Source organism: Miniopterus natalensis, chromosome 19 (genome assembly GCF_054644295.1).
Source record: "Miniopterus natalensis isolate mMinNat1 chromosome 19, mMinNat1.hap1, whole genome shotgun sequence".
Taxonomy (NCBI): Eukaryota; Metazoa; Chordata; class Mammalia; order Chiroptera; family Miniopteridae; genus Miniopterus; species Miniopterus natalensis.
Window position 1 is genome coordinate 11,496,776 of NC_142099.1, and position 20,763 is coordinate 11,517,538.

The 20,763-nt window shown below is 47.0% G+C and overlaps 1 protein-coding gene, 2 non-coding genes and 1 pseudogene across 4 annotated transcripts; 2 read left to right on the forward strand and 2 right to left on the reverse strand.

Annotated features, from left to right (window-relative positions):
* Positions 1-456: 456 nt before the first annotated feature.
* TRNAE-UUC (transfer RNA glutamic acid (anticodon UUC)) lies at positions 457-528 on the reverse strand. The gene has a single exon. It is a non-coding gene; the product is annotated as a tRNA-Glu (tRNA).
* A 3,553-nt stretch (positions 529-4,081) lies between these two features.
* Positions 4,082-4,155, forward strand: TRNAN-GUU (transfer RNA asparagine (anticodon GUU)). Its single transcript has one exon. It is a non-coding gene; the product is annotated as a tRNA-Asn (tRNA).
* Positions 4,156-7,224: 3,069 nt separating this feature from the next.
* On the reverse strand, positions 7,225-9,378 carry LOC107539103 (calponin-2 pseudogene; annotated as a pseudogene).
* Positions 9,379-11,165: 1,787 nt separating this feature from the next.
* On the forward strand, positions 11,166-18,763 carry RFX5 (regulatory factor X5). Of its 2 annotated transcripts, none has more exons than XM_016215570.2 (10): positions 11,166-11,299; positions 12,139-12,267; positions 12,511-12,544; positions 12,959-13,041; positions 13,299-13,418; positions 13,587-13,706; positions 13,845-13,926; positions 14,237-14,438; positions 14,669-14,769; positions 14,911-18,763. In XM_016215570.2, the coding sequence occupies exons 1-10, from the start codon at positions 11,166-11,168 to the stop codon at positions 15,910-15,912; spliced, it is 2,007 nt and encodes a 668-aa protein (XP_016071056.2). In that variant the 3' UTR covers positions 15,913-18,763. The 2 variants fall into 2 exon arrangements, with proteins under 2 accessions (XP_016071056.2, XP_016071057.2); XM_016215571.2 differs by lacking the exon at positions 11,166-11,299 and adding an exon at positions 11,647-11,746.
* Positions 18,764-20,763: the final 2,000 nt, after the last annotated feature.

Sequence of the window (20,763 nt, forward strand, 5' to 3'; positions counted from 1 at the left end):
GTGCCCACATCACACGCTGCCTTTGCTGGGTCGGTTCACATCACCTCCCTACACCTCCCGAGAGACAGGCCCGACAGTCACCCCTGGCGGGGGCGCCCTCGGGCCAGTACACATTTTCTGTGCAGACCCAGCCCGGAGGCCCCCGCGCGCGGCGCGCACCCGCCCACGCGCCTCCGACGGAGCCCGCTCCGCGGCCCTGCAGCGGCCACCAGCTCCGGCCGGGGGCAGCCCCCGAGGTGTGACGTCGCGCGGCCGGGTAAACCTGAGCGGCCCCGGGGAGCCCCTGAAGTCCCTCGTGCGGGAGGGTGGCTGCCGTGGAGAAAAGCAAGGCCGGTGCGCCCGCCCGTCAGTTCTGCGGGAGTTGAAGGCTCCGTTCCAGGAGCGCGCGACACCACATTTGCGGCGTCGAGAGGCAGGTTCCTGCGAGAGGACAGACGTCAGACGGCACAAAACGGATTCCCTGACCGGGAATCGAACCCGGGCCGCGGCGGTGAAAGCGCCGAATCCTAGCCACTAGACCACCAGGGACTCGGAAGCCTGGGGGCTCCCTGGTGGCCTCTGCGATTCAGAGACAGTGACATTTCTCCTGCACTCAGGGGCTTCACGAAGGGCTCGAGGGGGAGAGGGCAGGTCGCGCGTCCTCCCAGGACCGCGCTCCCAAGGCGGAGCCCTCTCCCCGCCTCCTCCGCCAAAGGAGCCCGCAGACAACCCGCCGCGCGCCCGCGCAGCCCGCCTCGACCCCGCGTCCCGGAGCGAGTGGTCCTGCCCCCGCCACCCGCAGAACCGCCCCGGAGACGCGGCTTTGCGAGGCGGTAGCGTGTGGAGAGAAGGTTTCCAGGGCGGGGCAGTGGACCGAGCGACTGGGGGAGGCGAGAGGGGAGGCGCCCAGGGTGATACCCCGGGACCCCCAACCTCAGGAGGGACGCTCAGGGGTGCGGGACCGAGAAGGCGGGGACGGAACGCGGGCCTTTGCTGACAGATGCCGGGGGGGGGGGGGGACTCTCCTGCCCCCTGTCCCCCAGTCACGACCATCAAAACTATCTACAGACGAGGCCTAGAGTCACAGCAAGGGCGGAGGGGGGGGCGCGGGCGACCAAATCGCCCCGGGTTGAGAACCAGCCGGGTGCACAGTCCCCGCCGTTCCTGGTCTCGGAACTTGCGCAGATGACTTTCCTGTTCAGGGCGCAGGGGTCGATTCAGTTCTCGGGCGTGGGATCTGAGACTTTCATCTCGGGATCACACGGTTTTCTGACCGTTGGTTCTGTCCCCGAAATCACCCTCTTTGGAACCTGTCCCCGAGGGCCAGCCCGGCGAGGGCTGGGTCCTCTCTCCTTCCAGAACGTCACACGCGTTTGCGTCGAGCCTGCGGAGAAGCCTTCGGGGCCTCTGGCTTCCCCGGCATCCCCGAAGGGCAGGTGCGCGGGACGCGGGGGTAGATTATGATGCCCTAACCCCGGCACCCCACCTCCGCCCGCGCCCCTGCACAGCCTCCCCACACACACACACACACACACGCTCCTGGCTCAGCTTGAGCCCTGGAGCCGCCCAGGCCCGCAGGACACTAGAGGAAACCAGCGGCCCACTCGGTCCTGTCCACGGGGACCCCGCAGGGCCCTGACGGGAAAGAAAGAAAGGCGCTGGATCTCACTGGGTAGACGGGAGAAGAAACATCCTGCGAGGCTTCAAGACCTGTCCTTACCACGACGCGGGTTCCTCTGGAACCGCAGCCTCCCCCGCTGGTGACGGTGAGTGGAGCCCGGGCCTCCAGTTTGCCAAACAGACGAAGCAGAAAACCATGGCCGGCTGCCGGCGAGCAGGCGACCCCCCGGGCTCCCAGTGGCAGTACTTGGACTTCTCTGGCAGAGGTCCTAAGGGTGCCACTGAATACATTTTATGTTCCCAACTGCTCTTATGGGAGAGAAGGGATCAGTCTGGTGTGAAGTATTTACCAAAACTACTACTTTTTTAAAAAAGCAACTATTGTCGAGACTGTCACATTATATAAACATGTTTCTACCCAAGTTTCTCTTCCCTGGAAACGCTCACCAGTGTCTTCTTTCTCCGTAGCTGACATCAGTGCCTTATGTCAGTTTTCTGGTTCCAGCCTGCTCTCCCCTCCCTCTGTCCCCCCTTCCCTGTGTCTCCCCTCCCTGTGTCTCCCCTCCCCCTGCCCCCCCTCTCCCTCATCTGCTTCCACAGGCAGGAAAAATAAGCTCTCCCTCAGCCTCCCATCTGCACCATTGCACTCAACGATCAGTGCAGCAAATTGAGGGCCCTCCATGGGACTCTATCTCCCTAGAAAGAGAGGGAATTGTAAATAGCACAAAGTTTTCACATCATGGTTAGAAATACTTAGAGAAAACTTTTTCTGAGATCCAAGGCCTGAAAAGTGAGCTAACTCCAGCCACCACCACCCCCATTAGAAAACCCAGACTCTGTTTTGTAGTCATTTCGCGTGTTCACCTGCCCAGTGGACAGCTGGAGATTTATTCTCTCGAGAGGCTACAGTGGAGGATCTTTGGCCACAAGGGGTAAACATGTATGAGAGGGTTGAAGAGCAGGCATGTCTTGAGCTGTGTGGTGGTTGCAGGAACTATTATAGGCTTCAAAATGTTTGCACTGTGTGAAGTAGAACAGAACCGGGGGACTTGCGCTTCCTGACTTTAGGAGGTACCATGAGCCCCTACAGACCAGGCAACGTGCAAGTGGCATCATGAGACACAAACTGATAAATGGACTGAATTGAAAGACTTGCAGCTGATCCACAGCTCAATGGGTGAATTAGTTTTCAATGAAAGCAGTTCCGTGAGGAGAGAAAATAGGTTCACTATTGGGATGTGGGGCGGGATGGAACAGCTTTATTTCTACTTCACACTGCACACAAGAGTCCATTTGAGGTGCATCATGGACCAAGACATAAAAGTTAAAGGTGTAAAGCATTTTGAAGACGCTTTGTGACTTGATGTTTGGCAAAGACTTTCTAAAGAGAGCCCAGGAAAAATATGTACAAAAGAAAGACGTGATAAGTTGGACTTCATCAGCACTAACCATACCTTCTCTTCCAGAGACGCCACTAAGAAGGTGAAAAGTCAAGCCACAGACAGAAAACGTTCACAAGACATATCTGACCAAAGGCCCTGTAATTACATGTACAATGAGCTCCTCTAACCTGAAAATGTTGAGGGGCCGTCAGAAGTTTCAAAATAGCAGAAGTAAAAGCACCGGATCGCTGAAATAGTAGTAAGTGCATCGAGCACAAGAAGATGGGAGCTCTGGGCAGCGCAGGGGACCTTGCTGTGGCCACAGCGCAGAGTACTGACCGCTACGCGACCACAGCGCACCACGCCCCAGGCCCCGGGGGCGAGGCTCCCGTCACCCCTGCGCTCCCCGCGCCTCGTTTCCCAAACAGCCGCAGGTGCTCTTCTCTCCCGCTGCTGTTTTCCTCTCCCTTCCTCTCAATCCTGATGATAAAACAAAACGACCCCCGGCAGTTCTCATCTCCCCAGACACCGCCGAGCCTCCGCCCTGCCCCTGGAAAGGCCGCCCGTCAGTGTCCACGCCCCCCCCCCCCCCCCCGCCCCGGCCCCACGCTTTCCGCCTCTCCGCCTCTCAGCATTTGCCAGTTTTGACACCCCCCCCCCCCCACTGTTTCCAGCTCCCGTCGAACTCACCTCTGCCAAGTGAACCGAGGGGAGCGCCAGCGGCGCAGATGTTGGGGTGCGGCCGGAGCGAACAGAAAGAGTAACCACAGGAGCCCACGGGCCGTTCAGCTGCCCTTGGACCCCGCCACAGGGCTCAGGCCCAGGGGGTCGCCGCCCCGGGGGGCGTCTTCGTCTGCGGGGCGCTGGCATCTGCGGCGGGAGCGGAGCAAGGCGCGGAGGCCGGTCGGCTGCCCCATGGCCTTGGGAATCGCCCAACGCACGGGTTTCAAACGCCACCAGCACGCAGCGTGGACCTCGCCTCTCGGGTTTGCTGAGGTTTTGGAGTCTGCACGGTCGTCCGTCCAGCAGCACCCTGGTGGCTCTACCTAGCGGTGGCTACACGCTTGCTCCCCGCTGCCTGGAAGGCTGGGCTCCTGTCAGTCTCTGTGGCGCAATCGGTTAGCGCGTTCGGCTGTTAACCGAAAGGTTGGTGGTTCGAGCCCACCCAGGGACGTCTTTATTCTTAAAAAGCAAAAGCCAAACCTTTGTGGTTCTCCCTTCTTTGCACGTTTTCAGCCCTTACTGGAAAGAGGTCTGTCCCCTCCGCTACTGCCCTCTTGTCTTCTCCGTTTACTGCCAAGCTCTTAAGATCGGAGGCAGAAAACAAGCCAAGGGGAATCCAGAAGTCATTGTTTCTACAAGCACTTTTTAAAAAATACTTTCATATACTTTTCAAATTAAATCGTTTCTGTCATTGTGGGGTTACAATTATGCTGTATTCATCATTCTTGTACACATATCTGGGCACGTGTTCACTTTGGGGGGGCAGAGTCCAGAGAAGCAATGGCCCTCCCGCAGTGTTTACATGCTTTCTGTAGGATTCCATGACTCTCCTTTTGCTGACTTACTACACACCGCCCTTCCCTTGTTATTTCAGAGGCTGCTTTGGGCTCTGTGGCACACACCTGTCCCCACAGTCGGCCTTCCCGGGGTAGAGCACCTCTTCCCATTCCCCCCCCCCCCCCCCCCGCCTGCCCTTAGGCTGCCCTTGACAAATGCCGTAAACCCTGCAATCCCCCTTATGACTGTTGTTTCATCTGTCCCACCTTTTTAAAGAGAGGTAAGTAACAAGAAAGACGTCTTACATCTTATATATTCTCCCATGCAGGTGCCATTTCTGTCCTGTACACTCAGATTTCCACCTGGTACCAGTGTCCTTCCTGGGGGACTCCTTTCACATTGCTTGTAGTGTGGGGTCTGCTGGTGATGAAGCCTTTCGGCATTTTCGTGTCTGTCAATGTCATCATTCACCTTCATTTCGGAAAGACTGGGGGAGGGAGGAGGCACAGAATTCCACTTTGACCCCCCCCCCCCAGTCTGCTCCACCATCTTCTCACTTGCACTGTTTCTGATGGGAAATCTGACATAATCTTTATTTTCTTCATGTACCATTGTCTCTCTCCTCTGGCAGCTTTGGAGATTTTTGCTCTTTCAATGGATTTGAGCAATTTAATTATTATACATTAGATGCGGCTGGGCCCCAGGCGCTTCCCGCCGCCGGGCAGTGTGGACACCGCCCCTCCCGGGCTGCGCACCCGCCGCGCGGGCCCTTTTCACGGCGCCGGGGATCAGTATCCTCGGCTCTTGACCAACGATCGGTGCTTCGAATGCGCCCAGGAACCGTGGGAACCGCTCTCCCTCCCCTCCCTCCCCTCTGCTCCGTTGCGCCAGACCTGCGCGCTCTTTCTGCCCAAGCCCTTTCGTCTCAGCGCTTCTCCGGTGTCCTCTCGGCAAGGGAGGTCTCTTTAGTATTCTCTGGATAAAACAGGCCCTTTCGGGTTCCTGCCTGGGATACTCTAAAGCCATTAACAGAGGCCTGTGACCACGACCATCTAACAGGTCCAGTAAAATCCAGGCCAGAAAACGGAGGGATGGAAAGCAAGCGCAGAGGTGAGTCTGAGACGTGGGTAGGTTGTCCTGGAGTACCTCCTTGGCTCTGCTGCCAGACCTGAATTGGCTCGTGGTGACACTTGGTATGACCACAGCCATCTTCATAGATGCCATTAAGAATTTGGAAGAAGGTAAAGACACAAACTCTAGAAAAATCAATTCTTAAAGTTGTTCTTTCTCTGTCTCCCAGGTCTGAGTGTGTATGAGTTTACAGTGTAATATTGATTGGACTGAACTTTATTTAGCACATCCACTTTCCTAATATTTCGCAGTCTCCATAACATTAAAAATATACCTGTTTACCCCTTCTATTTACTTCCCAAGAAAAAATGAATACATATATCCAAAAAGGGTTCTAAAAAAAAAGTTCATAGCAATCTGATTAGTACTAGGGAAACACTGGGTAAAACCCAAATGTCCATCAACAGGAGAAGTGATATACAAACTTTTATATTCACATAATGGATTAATACTCCCCCATACAAACAACCACCTGTCTTACTCACAGGTTCGATTCCCAGTCAAGGACATGTATTTGGGTTGCAGGTTTGATCCCCAGTCCTGGTTGGGGTGCATGCAGGAAGCAACCAATTGATGCATCTCTCTTACATCGATGTTTCTTTCTCTCTCTCCTTTCCACTCTCTCTAAAAAAATCAATGGAAAAAATACCCTCAGGTGAGGCTTAACAAAAAGAGAGAGAGAGAGATAATATGCTCTAAGAGTGTATTTTTCTGGCATTGATCTTGGGTGTCAGCCCATGTGAGCCCATCAAATGTATGGAGGAATGTGCATGCCCCTTATCTGTATCTCTGCTCCCTAATCATTCATCTGAGAATATCTTGTTGTTGCCTCCCTCTACCATGATGATAACATGAATGTTGAAATTGAATCCCTAGCATCTACTAAGCAAAAGAAGTGCCCGAGTGAGACACGACATCAGCCTTCAAAAGTTTTACATATAATGGTGGTTGAAGCCAAGCATGGAAACAAATAAAAATTATATAATGCAGAATTACATGAGAACCAAAATAAAAGTATAAATACAAAATGATAAAACTCTTTCTACCTTTGAAAGGCAAAAAAAAAAAAAAAAAAAGACTTTGGGAAAGATTTCTGATCCATTATTTAACTTAAAAATAATGAGCTTGCCCAGCCGTGGGTGTGGCTCAGCTGTTGAACATTGACCTAGGACCCAGGAGATTGTGGTTTGAGTCCAGGTCAGGGCACATGCCCAGGTTGCAGCTCGATCCCTAGTCAGGGGTGTGCAGGAGGCAGCCGGTCAGTGATGACTCTCATCATTGATGTTTCAACTCTCTCTCTCCCTCTTCCTTCCTCTCTCTGAAATCAATAAAGATATATTTAAAATAATAATATAATGAGCTTAATCAAAAATGATTCTGAGGCTCTGGTGTCTGAGTTTCCCATAGTAGGAAAGTCTATCCTAGAATCAAGGACAACTGGTCCCTGTAGATTTCTTCTCAGATGTTGCCTGACTCTCTTCTGTCCTCTAGTGGTAATTGTAGAATTACTTCAATTGTCCCAAATCCTGCATTTCAGGATTAAGAATATGAAAAACATTCTATAGGCAAAAGAATCACGGAGAAAATAATTTCATGTTCTCTGAAATATAATAAAAGTAAATTTTATTACAAATTGGTTTCTAAATTTCTTCTGGGTTCTATGTTGGTTTGACCAGCTAGTTGCCTTGGTTGGCACCCTGTGTGTAGCACATCTGCAGAGACATGGAGGAGTTGTGACACTTGTCAGTCCCCAGCTTGGTGTCACAGATGTACTGCCAGGTCCTGGGAAACATCATGCCCACTTTTCTGGCACACTTGTTGGTGCCCATTTGAACGCTGATGGTTGAATGGTCCATGGATAGCAGGATATGGTTCTTGAGGTCATACTGAGGCCTTCTCATGCCGTATGCCATCATGACTGACTGGCTGGAAGACTTGTTGGTGCCCATCTGGAGCCCAATAATGCACTGGCCTGCCTTCATGGTGGCGTCATTGAAGTTCTGCTCCTGCGTCGAGTACTCGATGCTGATGTCCACGACACTCTGCAGCCCCTTTGTCTTGGCCTTCCCTGCCAGAGCCAGGGGAGACACCTGCACTTGTGTCATGTTTCCACTCTCAAACAGGTCACTGGCCTCCAACAGGTCCATGGAACACATGCACAGCTGACCATGGCCTTGATGAAGTTGGAGAGGTTTTCTTGCTGGTGCGTTTTACACTGGGAGGTTGCTCTTGGGGACTGAGCCCAGCTGCAGCTTATTCATAAGTGTGCACAGGATAATTCTGTCCTTCAGGCCCTTCTGGAAATGGGGACCAAGAGACAGAACTGGGAGTCCCTCCATCCAGCTGCGGAACTCTACCTCCTTCTGAGGGTCATATTTGGACAAGAGTTGGTTCTTGACCTCTGCTGAAAGCCCATAGGAGGGCCCCTTATTGAACTGCCTAGAATTCACCTGGTGGGTGTGATGGTGGGAGACATGCAGCCTTTGTCAAATATTAATTGATCATAAAGGCGTGGGTTTATTTCTGGGCTCTATTCTGTTCCAGTGATCTGTATGTCTGTTCTTATGCCAGTACTATGCTGTTTTGATTACTAATCCCTTGCAGTATAGTTTGATATCAGGTAGTGTAATACTTCCAATTTTGTTCTTCTCAAGATTGCTGAGGCTATTCTGGGTCTTTTGTGGTTTCATATAAATTTTGGGGATATTTGTTCTAGATCCATGAGATACGGTATTTTAATAGGAATTGCTTTGAATCTACAGATTGCTTTGGGTAGTTTGAACATCTTAATGATGTTAATTCTTCCTACCCATAAACACATTATATGCTTCCACTTATTTGTATCTTCCTCAGTTTCTTTCTTTAGTATTCTATAATTTTCCAAGTACAGGTCTTTTATATATATCTTGCCTAGAAGAAACTCCTGATCTGAAGGAGATAACACAGGGCATGAAGTGCCTGGCATCTTAAGGAAAAAGAATAGAGTGAATGTGCTTTGGGAGTACAGTGAATAATTCTAGATTTGGAAGCTACCTGGAACTCATAGCAATCAAACTCCATTTTCAGAGATAAACAAGATACGGTTAGCAGAGGAAGATGGCAGCAGAAACTCTAGAGGCAGGTCAGTTATGTACAACATATAACAAGTAACACTATGCAGCCATGAAAACCATAGATTCAAAAATATTACAGGGCAGGGATAATTGTTCATGTTAAATTAAAAGTGACTGGGAATACAGGGTGACCCCATTTTTGGAATAACTAAGTCTAAATGTAGATGAAAGCATACAAATACACTGAGAGGTAGTTTTCTAATTTTCTAAAATGTTTATTGTTTAACTAGAAGCTTCCATTAATATGCTTTGGTTTCATGTACTATTATTTTCAGCCTGACATAAGGCACTGTAATGTAGATGAGTTATCACCACACTACCATTCCCCACCCCTGCAGGTCCATGGGCTTCAACCTGGTCTGTATTTTCTGTCCTAGAATCCAATGCCTAATTCAGGAGCTCAATACACACTCTCTGAACTACAGAACTTAGGATGAGGTCTGTGTTTTCCTAGTGTGAAATGACAGGACAATGACTTCTACTAGAAGGCACCCCAAAAACATTGACTCGTACAGAATTTATTCTGGTGTAATGGCAAGCCTGGGAAGAGGTCTCAGTTTGGTGTAGTCTTTTATTGCTGACAGAACCGTAAGCCCCATAACACGCATGCCATGTCTCACCTGGCCAACAGAGGCCAGCGCATGGCTGTTCATGACTACAACATCCACCCTCTTTTAAATTTAACAAGTTCACCTTCTTCAAAACAAGACCCATATATATGCTGTCTACAAGAGAGCCAGTTCAGATCAGATGGAAAGGCATATAAAGACTCAAGGTTAAGAGATGGAAAAAGATATTTAATGCAAATGGAAACCAAAGGAAAAAAAGCTATAGACAAAGAAGGATGTTACATAATGATAAAAAAAAAATCAATCCAACAAGAGGATATAACTCCTGTAAACATTTATGCACTCACCACAGGAGCATCTAAATATATAAAGCAAATATTGACGGGCATAAAGTAAGAGATCAACAGTAATACTATCATAACAGGGGACTTTATCACCCCATTGACATCAATGGATAGATCTTCCAGACAGAAAATTAAAAAGGAAACAGGTGCCTTAAATGACACATTAGACTAGGTGGATTTAATTGACATTTTTCAGAGCATTTCACCCCAAAGCAGCAGAATGTATACTCTTTTCAAGTGCACATGAAACATTTACTAGGATAGACCACATGTTAGGCCACAAAACAAGTCTCAATTAATTTAAGAAGATTGAAAGCATATCAAGAATATTTTCTAACCACAACAGTATAAAACCAGAAACCCATTACAAGAAAAAAATTGAAAACACACAAATACATGGAGGCTAAATAATTGAAAAATATTTTTTAAAAATATAAGTCTTTTATAGAAAGGAGGTGGGTCAAGGACGGCATTAGAAAAGTGGAAGTTCACTGGAAGTAAGTGAGGGTTTGGGGTGACAAGGGCTCTTCATTGGCTGAGCTGCGCTTTTTCCATTGGCTGGGCTTGTTGCTGGGCTAGAAGAAAATCTTCCTTCCCCCAAGGGGTACTAAAGGAGAAACTCCTTTCTGTTGGAGATGCAAAATGGTCTCTCCTTGTTTGGGGTGTGAGAGCTCCCTCTAGAGACAGTCCAGACTCCAACTGTAGTTGAAATTTCCTTTATTAGTTTTCACAGGTCATTGCTTTGATCTGATTCAGGATCTAAAAAGCCTTAACTAAGAGGGTTAAGAACCTATGTCCTATTCAGTACAAAGTTCTCTGAAAGTAAAAAGTTCAGGTGGGCATCTAGCACTCCCCTGGGGCAGTCAACCAAAATTCTAGTGTTCACCAGTGCAGAACCATGGGGCTGCAAATGCATTAGCAACTCTGTGTAAGGAAATCAAGTACACACGGGAAACCAAGGAACGCTAAAAGCATTTTAGCTTACAATTCAGCTTATTTAGTACAGCTGCTGAGGTTTCCAGGCCTCCATCAACGAGGACGGTGGGCCTGCTAGCAGGTTTGTTGTGAGCGCCTGTATATATATGGGGGTTGCGGGGACAAATGGTTCAACTTGTTCTGCATCAAAAGGGGGTTATGTGAGCTTCCAGTGAATTTCCATCACTACTACCCATAATTTTCCAGTTATTTTTATCATCCATTGGCTCTTTTCTTCCAGTAGCTCTGACGAACGAAGGCAAAACTGAAACACGGAAGGAGAGAGCAAAAGAAAAGGAAGCTACAAAGGGGCCCAAGAGCCCGGCCTTTTGTCCTGCGGTCCCTTTAAGAGAAGGACCTCTTGGGACCGGCAGTCCCAACCGACCCCAGTTTTAACCGAAACCTAACCCGGACTTCCCCCTCTTCACTCAAATAAGACCAACTTTGGATTTTCCCTCCCCTGTTGGCCAATCAGATCCTGTTACCAGGCAGACTTTAGCTGCCGCCGGTGCGAGCTCGGCGCCTTCTGTCTCCGGGTGGCGGCAACGACCAATGATAGAGCAGGCCGACCGAGTATCTAGGCAGATCGGAGCTGTTCCAGCCATTCAGAAAAAAGAAAATAAAGCAACGCACGAGCCCGCCGGGCCGGGACCGTGGGGCTGGGCTGGAGTGAAGGTGGCTACGAGGTAGTTTCTCTTTCTCCCTTACCTTTATTGCTGCTTGTGTGGGAAGGTGGCTGTCGCAGGGTTGGCGGGGGCAATAGGAGTTGGGAGGAGAGGAGAAAAAGATCTTAGCTGGATTTTCAACAGCTTCTTCACCCATGTGCACGTGCCCCGAATCTGGGACCTCATTTCCCCAACCGGGTTTCCTACGCCCAGCCCAGGAGTTCCGCTACCCTGAACCCCCTACTTGGCAGCAACCGGGATTGAATGGAGGGGGCAGGGCAGTGGGTGGGGGCGCGCGTGCGGATGGGATGTTGAGGGAGATGACGTAGGGGCCGGCGACCTGGGGAGGGGGAGCGGCGGGGGAAGCGGTAGCAAGATTAAGGAATGAGAACTTGGGCCCAGTTTTTTCCAAGCCTAGAACGGCAGAATATGTTCGTATCCTTTCTGACCTCCCAGGCAAATTCAACGGTGAGGCGTATATTAGAGCATTAGATAACTTTGTTTTGTGGTGGGGGTGGTTTTTGAGGGAGAAGAGGGCAGTATGAGGTCAGAGTCAGAAATGAAAATTTCTTTCTCATGTGGATTCCCAATCCCCCAATCTCTTCCTTTACAGTTTTCCACATATAGGAGACTGCAGGAAGGTGGGGCAGATAGAATGGAAAACGGCAAAGATCTTTTGGGGTATATATATGGGGCCTGGAAAAATAATGGAATAATTTCTAATTTTTGGAGAAGACAAGTGGTGAGAAAAAGACCACTGGAGAAATTCGGAGGCTGTCTGTCTGTGTAGAGAGATGAGTGCCCCGGGGTCTCTGGGGAAGGGAAGTTAATCTTCATGTCCTGTCTCCTGTCAACTCTAGCCTTCATGCCAGGATGGCAGAAGATGAACCCGATGCTAAGAGCCCAAAGACTGCGAGAAGGGCCCCCTCAGGTAGTGCTGAGGCAGGGGAACCTACCACCCTTCTTCAGAGGCTACGAGGTACCATTTCGTAAGTATTCATCCCCACCTCCAAATCTTGTACCAGACCTGGGTATAGATCTCTGTAGCACCTCACTTCCTCTGTAGATGAACTGCCTCCCCCCTAGCAAAAGCATCTGACTAGGAGGAGATTCTTCCCATGGTAGCAGTTCTTGTGCACCTGCCAGCCGTCTGGGTCCTCCTGTCCGTAGCAGTCAGGCGTGGGATGGGGAAGAATCTTGTCTGACCCCCAGCTTTCTTCTCTTCTCCACAGTAAGGCCGTGCAGAACAAAGTAGAGGGAATCTTGGTAAGTATTTTGGGGAAGAGGGCAATAAGATTAAATTGGTGGGGGATGAGGAAGGTGAGGACGAGTAGATGAAAGGTTTCAGTGGGAGAGGCAGCGATGTCTACCCTGGCAGAAGATAATAGGCTTTGCAACTTATTACCAATTTGAGCTTGAGCATCTCACTTCATCTCTGTGACCTGTTGTATGGAAGCCCAGTAGAAAAATCAGAGCCAATTCCCCTCTGCTTTCCCTTGTCACCATGGTCCATAAGGGTTCCTCAGAGCACGGTGAGCACCTAGCCCCAAATCATTCTAAGGTCTTTTCAGTCTGACAGTCTCTTAAGTCAGCTAGACTTTTTGGTAAGGATCAGAGGGCTCTACCTTGGGTCCTTCTTGGCCTTATTATTTCTCTTGCCTCTGTTCTTCCTTACCTCAGCAAGATGTACAGAAATTTTCAGACAATGACAAGCTGTATCTCTACCTTCAGCTCCCCTCAGGGCCCAGTACTGGAGACAAAAGGTATGTTTGGTGCTAGACTTTTAGATGTCAGAGGTTCTGATTCTTTCAGGCTCACTGGGAAGGGTGGGGTGACTAGGAATACTCATGACAGCAGTCCTTGATCAAGAAGGAAAATCACTGTCCTACACTTGTATACCAGAGAAAGGTAGATTCTGAGTGAAGTTATTTGGTCCACCACTATTGAAGTGATAATCTGGATAGAACTGGGACAATTGTTGGGAATTTAGTCATGGTTTTCTTTTTTTACTCTTTTGCAGCTCAGAGCCAAGTACACTCAGCAGTGAGGAGTGCATGTATGCCTATAGGTGGATCCGCAACCACCTAGAAGAGCATACTGATACCTGTCTGCCAAAGCAAAGCGTTTATGATGCCTATCGGTGGGTGGATGGGGGGAATGGAAAGGTGGATTGCCTCTGGAGATCTCCCTGCCTTGATAGAGCCTTACTTCTTAAAAAGTTTTCCCAAATTTGATCCCCAGGGACCCTCTGAACCCACCCATGACCCCCTTCTCTGAGTATCTTCCCACTCTGCTCCTCCTCCCCCAGGAAGTACTGTGAGAGCCTCGCTTGTTGCCGCCCACTCAGCACTGCCAACTTTGGCAAAATCATCAGAGAGGTCTTCCCTGACATCAAGGCCCGAAGGCTTGGTGGCCGGGGTCAGTCCAAGTATCCTTGACTGGAGAGCTTGGGGCTGGAGCACCTGGGGAGGAAAGCTTATTGTAGAGATCCAGGAGTGGAAACAGTCTAACCTTGCTAAGGGGCTTGGAGACCCTCATACGTTGGTTTCTCCTTAACTTACATCAGATATTGCTACAGTGGCATACGAAGAAAGACCTTGGTATCTATGCCACCCTTGCCTGGCCTTGACCTAAAGGGCTCTGAGAGTGTAAGTAACAAATAACCCTCTGATTGCACTCTTCTCTCCAAGATAGAAGTCAGAGGTCTTTGGGACATGTTTTAAGGACTGACAGCCTAGGTGATTTTGCAGATAGCTTCTGGATATATAGGATAAGCCCTTCTGCCCACCCTATGGCTGAGGCAGAAGATGAAAAGCATGTGTAGGTTTCTAGGATGGGATGGTACAGGCTACTCCCATCCCCAGTTTGGTCTTACTATGGTCAACATGGATGTTCAAGAGGGACCAAGGGTCCTTTAGTTTGGAGTATTATGAGGCATCATCTCCTTCCCTACTGCAGCCAGAAGTGGGCACAGAAGTAACCCCAGCACCTCGGGATGAACTGGTTGAGGCAGCCTGTGCCCTGACCTGTGACTGGGCAGAACGAATCCTGAAACGGTCCTTCAGTTCCATCGTTGAGGTCGCCCGCTTCCTGCTACAGCATCATCTCATCTCTGCCCGATCTACACATCCCCATGTGCTCAAGGCCATGGGGCTTGCTGGTGGGTGGACCTTGTCTTATACCCTGAGAAAACCTCAGCCACTTTCCACATCAAAAGCCCTCCACATACTAGGATAGAGACACCTTGAATTTGCCTTCTATTCCTAGAGACCCTTCTAGGACATGCCTTAGACCACCTTCTTTCCACTACTTCTAGCAGTTGGTCAGAATGGCCGCACTCCTTCATTCTGTTCCCTCCTCACCTTATTACCTTTTCTGGCACTTCTGCAGAAGAAGATGAACATGCCCCTCGGGAACGGACATCTAAATCTAAGAATGGTGTAGAGAACCTAGAGAGTGGCGCCCATAAGAAACCAGAGAAATTGACCCAGGTAGGAAGTTGATGCCCCTGACCTTGCTTTGGGCTTAATATACCCTTCCCCCATGGGTCCCAAACTTTTTCACTTCCTGTGCCTATGTTTCCTTCATTGTCCAGTCTTCCCATTTACTCTGTGCCTCTCTTTACTTCTTAGCCTCCTCAGGATCTGGAACCCCGAGCTGGGGCTGGTCCCCCAGCACGTGGAGAGCGGAAGAAGAGTATAGTAGAGAGTCCAGCCCCAGCAGCCAATAACCCGCAGGTTAATGCCCTGATGGCCCGGCTGCCTCCGCTCCTCCCCCGGGCCCCTCGCTCAATTATTCAGCAAATCCCCGTATCTCCTCCACCCATCGTATCTCCTTCACCCATCGTGGCCTCCAAGCTTTCTTCAGGCACTCTGAAACTGACTGCGCTCCCTGTGTCCAATAGGGTTAGGGGATCTCAGGCAGCTGTGCCCATCATTAATATGATTTTACCAACTGTTCCTGCTTTGCCTGGACCTGGACCAGCTCCACCTGGGGGGCTCACTCAGCCACTGGGCACAGAGAATAGGGAGGTAGGCATAGGTGGTGACCCAGGATCTCATGACAAGGGTGTCAAGAGGACAGCCGAAGTAACTGTGAGTGAGGCCAATGGGCAGGACCCACTAGCAAAAGCAGCAAAGCAGGATATAGAGGATACAGGGATTGATGCAAAAAGAAAACGGGGGCGCCCTAGAAAAAAATCAGGTGGAAGTAGGGAAAGGAATTCTGCCCCTGACAAGTCAGCAGCTGCCGTGGACTTTGCCCAGTCCTCAAAGTTACCACGGGAGACGTGGGCCTCTGGAGGGGAAAGCAACTCAGCTGGAGGGTCAGAGAGGCCAGGGCCAGTGGGAGAGACTGAGAAGAGGACGGTGCTTGCCGAAGGTCAGGAAGATGGTGCTGTTTGTAAAGGAGGAAGGGCCCCCAGTTCCCGCCATGCCAAAGGAGGAGGAGATAAAATTCCTCTTGTTACCCCAAAAGTGAGTGTCATCAGGGGCAGTAGAAGCCAAAAGGAGGCTCTTCATATGGAAAAGGGAGAGGTAGACACCGTAGCACAGAGTAATAAAGATTTAAAGGGGCATATACTTCAAAGTTCTTTATCCCATGAGCAGAAAGACCCCAAAGCAGCACCCCCATGATAGGCATGTAGAGAAGAGCGTTTATATCCGGATGTGAACTCTACCTGTCTGCCTTGTAGAGCCCTTCCCTTCACTCGCTTCTCCTCTGGCTCTTCTTTTCCAAAGGGAATTCATGCTCTTCTGTATAGACAGCTGAGGTACCCTGTCTTACACAATGCCTGCTTCCTGCCTCTGACCTTTTCAGCTCAATAACCTTGGCTTTAGAGTCACTAGTAAATCTGTCACCTGGATCCCTGTGCTATCCTGTGGAAAGATAGGGATGGATGATATGATGAATGTATAGGTTAGGAATCTTTTGGTTTTAAATCATAAAAAACCCAACTCGTACTGGCTTAAAAATAAAGATTTATTGGCTCATGTAACTGTAAAATCCAGAGGTAATGCTGGCTCCAGGTAAAGCTGACCCAGTAGTTCAGTATGTCTCTAAATACCTAATTGACCCCCCCACCCCTGCTGTTCTACCCGCTATAGGATCATCGGAACCCTGGGCTGCCTTGTGGCTGCCAGTACTCCTAGAATTTACAATGTTTCCTCATTTATGTCCTACCAGAAACAGGGCATCTTTGTGTCCAATCCTAGCAAAAACCCTGATTCATTCTGATTAGGCCAGCTTGTGTCACATATCCACCCCTAACCAATCCCTGTGATCGGGGGATGGTGTATGCTAAGTTGCTTATTCTACATCTGGGACTGAACCTGTGGAATAAGGGTAGGATTAGCCTCCTTAGAAACTGGGAGGAGGAAGTTCCTGGGGAGGCGGCTGACACTGCCATGACTATGAAGTACATGTGGCTTTAGCATGCTAGGCTGAGATCAGCTTTACCTGCTTTTTCCCTCACAGCCTTGGATTTTTCTTACTGCAGCTGTAACCTCTTCTCATTCTGGTCTCAGAAGGAATGAAAGGGATGTCACTCTTCTTTAGGGACTGTCTCTTTAGTCTCATTTAGACGACAGTACCCTCCCCTTTTTTTCACCTATGACTCAGAGATGGAGCTCCTCTTTTTACTGTTTCTGAATTTTAGTTTCTCCTCATTTCTGCTTTCCTGTCTCCCACCCTACTGCCACTATCACTAAATAGAGATTCACTTCTAATCATTTTATTAAATTCATTCTGTATCCACCAGGTGTCAGTCTCTTGGCATACATGTTCAGGACTAGCCAGGATTATGGGGTTTAGGCTAGCTATATGGAAGGAGGTAGTTCTGCATATCAGGGAGCACCAATAGGAAGGGAATCCAGACCCTCTAGGTGGGTCATTGGGAAAAGCAGTAAACTAATATTTATCAAGGACCTACTTTATCTTCTGCGTAGGGTAGCTTCTGTCAGGGAAACTTGGTTCTTCCCAAGAAATAGATTTTCTTTCAGGGAAACTTCATTTGTTCATTTATTTCCACCATAGCAGATTTTTAAAAATTATAATATGTAATATTTGATATCTATAAAAATATATTTAACATGAATAAATTATGAAGCATAATTAAATGACTACCTATGACCCATCACCCAACTTATACATTAAAACATTTAAAATATCATTGACTTTCTTGTGTTCCTCCCCGTCCTAGCCCCTGCCTCTCGCTAGAGGTAACTACTATCCTTAATTTCATGTTTATTAATTACCTATTATATATATATATGTATATGTCCTTTAAAAATGTATCATTTTGCTTTTAGCTTTATGAAAATTTTATACTCCAGTAAGTATCCTACAGTAGTTTGCTTTTTTCACTTAACATTATTTCTAAGGTTCATCCATATTGTAGAAAGCTATGATTCGTTCATTTTCCTCTGTATAATATTCCGTCAAGTACATAAACCACAAGTTATTTATCCATTATCAGTGGACTTTGGGTTATCTTTTGCTATTACAAACAATGCTGCTATGAACATTCTTGTACATGTTAGTGCCTTTGTTTTTAGCAAGATTTCTGAAAAGCTTTCTAAAATGGTTCTTTTGGTCTGTATATCCTGAGTTGGGGACTGTTTCCTCCTCTCTTATTCTCTGGAAGAGTTTATATCAGATTGAAATGAACCGTTCCCTGAAAGTGGTAAAACTCACCTGTTAAGCCATTTGAGCCTGGCATTTCCTTGTGAGAAAAATTTTAACTTTTTTAAACTATTGATTCAATCTCTTTATTTAATAATTACAGGCTATTTGAGCTATTTCTTTTTGAGTAAATTTAGGTAAAGTGTTTCTCTAAGATTTTGTGCATTTTATGTCTTTTTTAAAATGAAGTTTGTTGGTGTTTTTTTTTTGCTCTGCTCTGTGTAGTCATGTCCTCTTTTTTATTTCTACTGCTTGTGCTTTCTTTTTTTTCCTTTGCTCAGTTGCACGAGAAATTTGTTATCTGTCTATCTTTAGTTACTACTTTGGGCTTTGTTGATTCTCTCTCTTATGTATCTGTTTTCCATTTCATTATGGACCTTATCTATAGTATTACCTTTTTTCTGGTTTCTTAGATTTAATTTTATGTTCTTTTATAACATTTTAATTTTGACACTTATCTAATTAATTTTCAGGCTGTCTTTTTTTCTTGTGTAAGTTTTTAAGGACCTGCTTCTCTACATTCCCCAAGTTTTTCTGTTGTAAAGTATTTTAATTGTTATTTAGTTCTAAGAATATTTAAATTACTTTATGACTTTTTTGATTCATGAATTATTTCAAAAAGTTTTATAATTTCCAAGTGTCTGGACATTTAAAATTTTATCTTTTTGATATTTTCAGCTTAATCGCTTGTGCTCAGAGAATGTGGTCTCTGTGATACCAGTTCTTTGCAATTAGTTGGGATTGTTATTTTATATTCTGTAACTTATCTTGGATGTCTAAATCTGTTTTGTTTTGCCTGTGTTAGCTTGTTTCCTTGTATATTTTATATTTTGGGGTGTTGAGCTCATATTTTGTTAAACTTAATTTACAGGAATCCAGAGGGCCTAAGAGAGGATCTGTATTTGCTTCTGCCAAGAGCCAAAGGGTGCTTTTGGCCTGGGACTGTGTTAGTCCCTTCAAGAGTCCCATTTTAATTCAGGAGTGCCAAGTTTTGTCCCCTTCCTTGGGTAGGCCCAAGGTGTAACTTCTGTTCATAACACTGGTATTGGCGTTTGTCCTAGGGCAAACCTGTTTTTCCTACTGCATGTTGATCATCCTTCATATAGGTTTCAGCTTAATATTATTTTTTCTTCTTTTTGTGATTTCCCTTTTTAGCAAGCTCAGCAGTGTGCTAAATATCATGCTTGCTGTAATTTGTCCAGGATCTTAGTTGTATTTTAATGGGAAAGCCCTTTGTCTTATTCATGCTACCAGAAGTAGGAATCGATTACTGTGTTTTTTATATTTTCCTTCTTGTTTTTTAAGTGCTAGGTATTTGTTTGAATCTAGTTAACTAGTTAACTTAGGCTCTGTCTTCAAGTCAGTAGTGATCGTAGCACAGTATGAGTGAGTTACGTTAAGAGTAAGCACAGAGAGCTCTGGGAGCCCAGAAGAAATAGCGCACAGCTCAGACAGGGATCAGGAATGACTTCCCAGTAGAGGAATTTAGCTAGACAAGTCTAACTCATAAAGCAAGAACAGAACAACATAAGACATAGCCAAAAGAGCTAAATCATGATTCCCAGTCTACTGCATAAGAGCTGAATGTAAATTCAGAGAGATCACTTTGGGTTGAGTAATTGGGGAAAGCTTCATGGAAAAGGTAGGCTTGAATTAAGCCTTTAAGGTAAGTAGACCTTAGATAGGTGAAAAAGAAGAGGGCATTCCATGAAAAGCAGGGGTTTGGGGGTATGGGCATGGCAGTAAAACCTAGCAAAGAGACCTGTCAGGCAAAATGATGTGCATGAACAACAGTGAGAAATAAACTTAAAGAAAAACACAACCATTACAGTTAACTGTTGACTGAATGAATGTATAAAAAGTATAAATTCTGCATTCAAAGACGGGGGAACTGGAGTCAAAAGGTACCAGCCAGGCATCTTGCCTTTGTCCATGTGGGAGGGGTTGAGGGACTGGACAAGGCTGCTGACACATTAGAGGTGATAGACATATGGAAAAATAAACCACTGGGGATAGGATAGATAGAATCATCCAAGGAAATATTCTCCTTACCATGATCAGGTTTGGGGATATATCCATTCACTTTGGGACCTGGCCACTGGGTAATTTTGAGATTTACATGAATGTTACAGGGTTTTTACGTAGCTTATTTTTACGATTTACTCTATTTTTAAAATATAACGAAACAAATTATTCTATAGTTCAGGCAATCTTCAGTTCATTAGATGAAGGGTTAAACAGATTTTGGGGACTGTCTACTGCTTCCTCTCTATCTACCATTCCTATTCTTTCCCCAGTACCCTCTTCCCCATTCCCGTTACCTTACCCTGCCCGTGTTGTCTTCTTTCATTTTAGCCCTATCATAAATGAAGTTAAAGATAATTTATAATTTACTAAAATTTGAAATATTTTGCTATTAAACCAAGACAAACTATATGCCTAGCCTATGGCCCCAAATAAATGAATCTATTGCCAATTTTTGTGGGTAACAACTTTCTTTAGAAATCAAAGCAAATGCCACATTCACTCACATACCAAACAGGAATTAATGTCATACATTTGTCTAAGTGTTTTGTCTCATGATATGTTTCCTCAGTAGGACTACTTCTTTGTCTAGGATCATCCTGCTGGCTCCATCCTATAAGATAAAACTAAGCATAACATAACTAATAAAGCAGTATTTATTAAGTGTTCATGAGGAAACTTTTTTATTGGAAAGAGTGCAAATTCAGTTCAAATCTTAGCTTTACCACTTTCCATATGATTTTGAACATTTATTTAGTCCAATTTTTTCAAACTGTATA

What these genes read in the sequence shown, in the direction of transcription:
- RFX5 (XM_016215570.2), top strand. Translation starts at nt 11,166, where the DNA reads ATGATAGAGCAGGCCGACCGAGTATCTAGGCAGATCGGAGCTGTTCCA. An exon ending in GGTGGCCGGGGTCAGTCCAA is followed by an intron (nt 13,707 to 13,844) that starts GTATCCTTGACT and finishes AACTTACATCAG; the next exon opens with ATATTGCTACAGTGGCATAC. An exon ending in AACCAGAGAAATTGACCCAG is followed by an intron (nt 14,770 to 14,910) that starts GTAGGAAGTTGA and finishes TTTACTTCTTAG; the next exon opens with CCTCCTCAGGATCTGGAACC.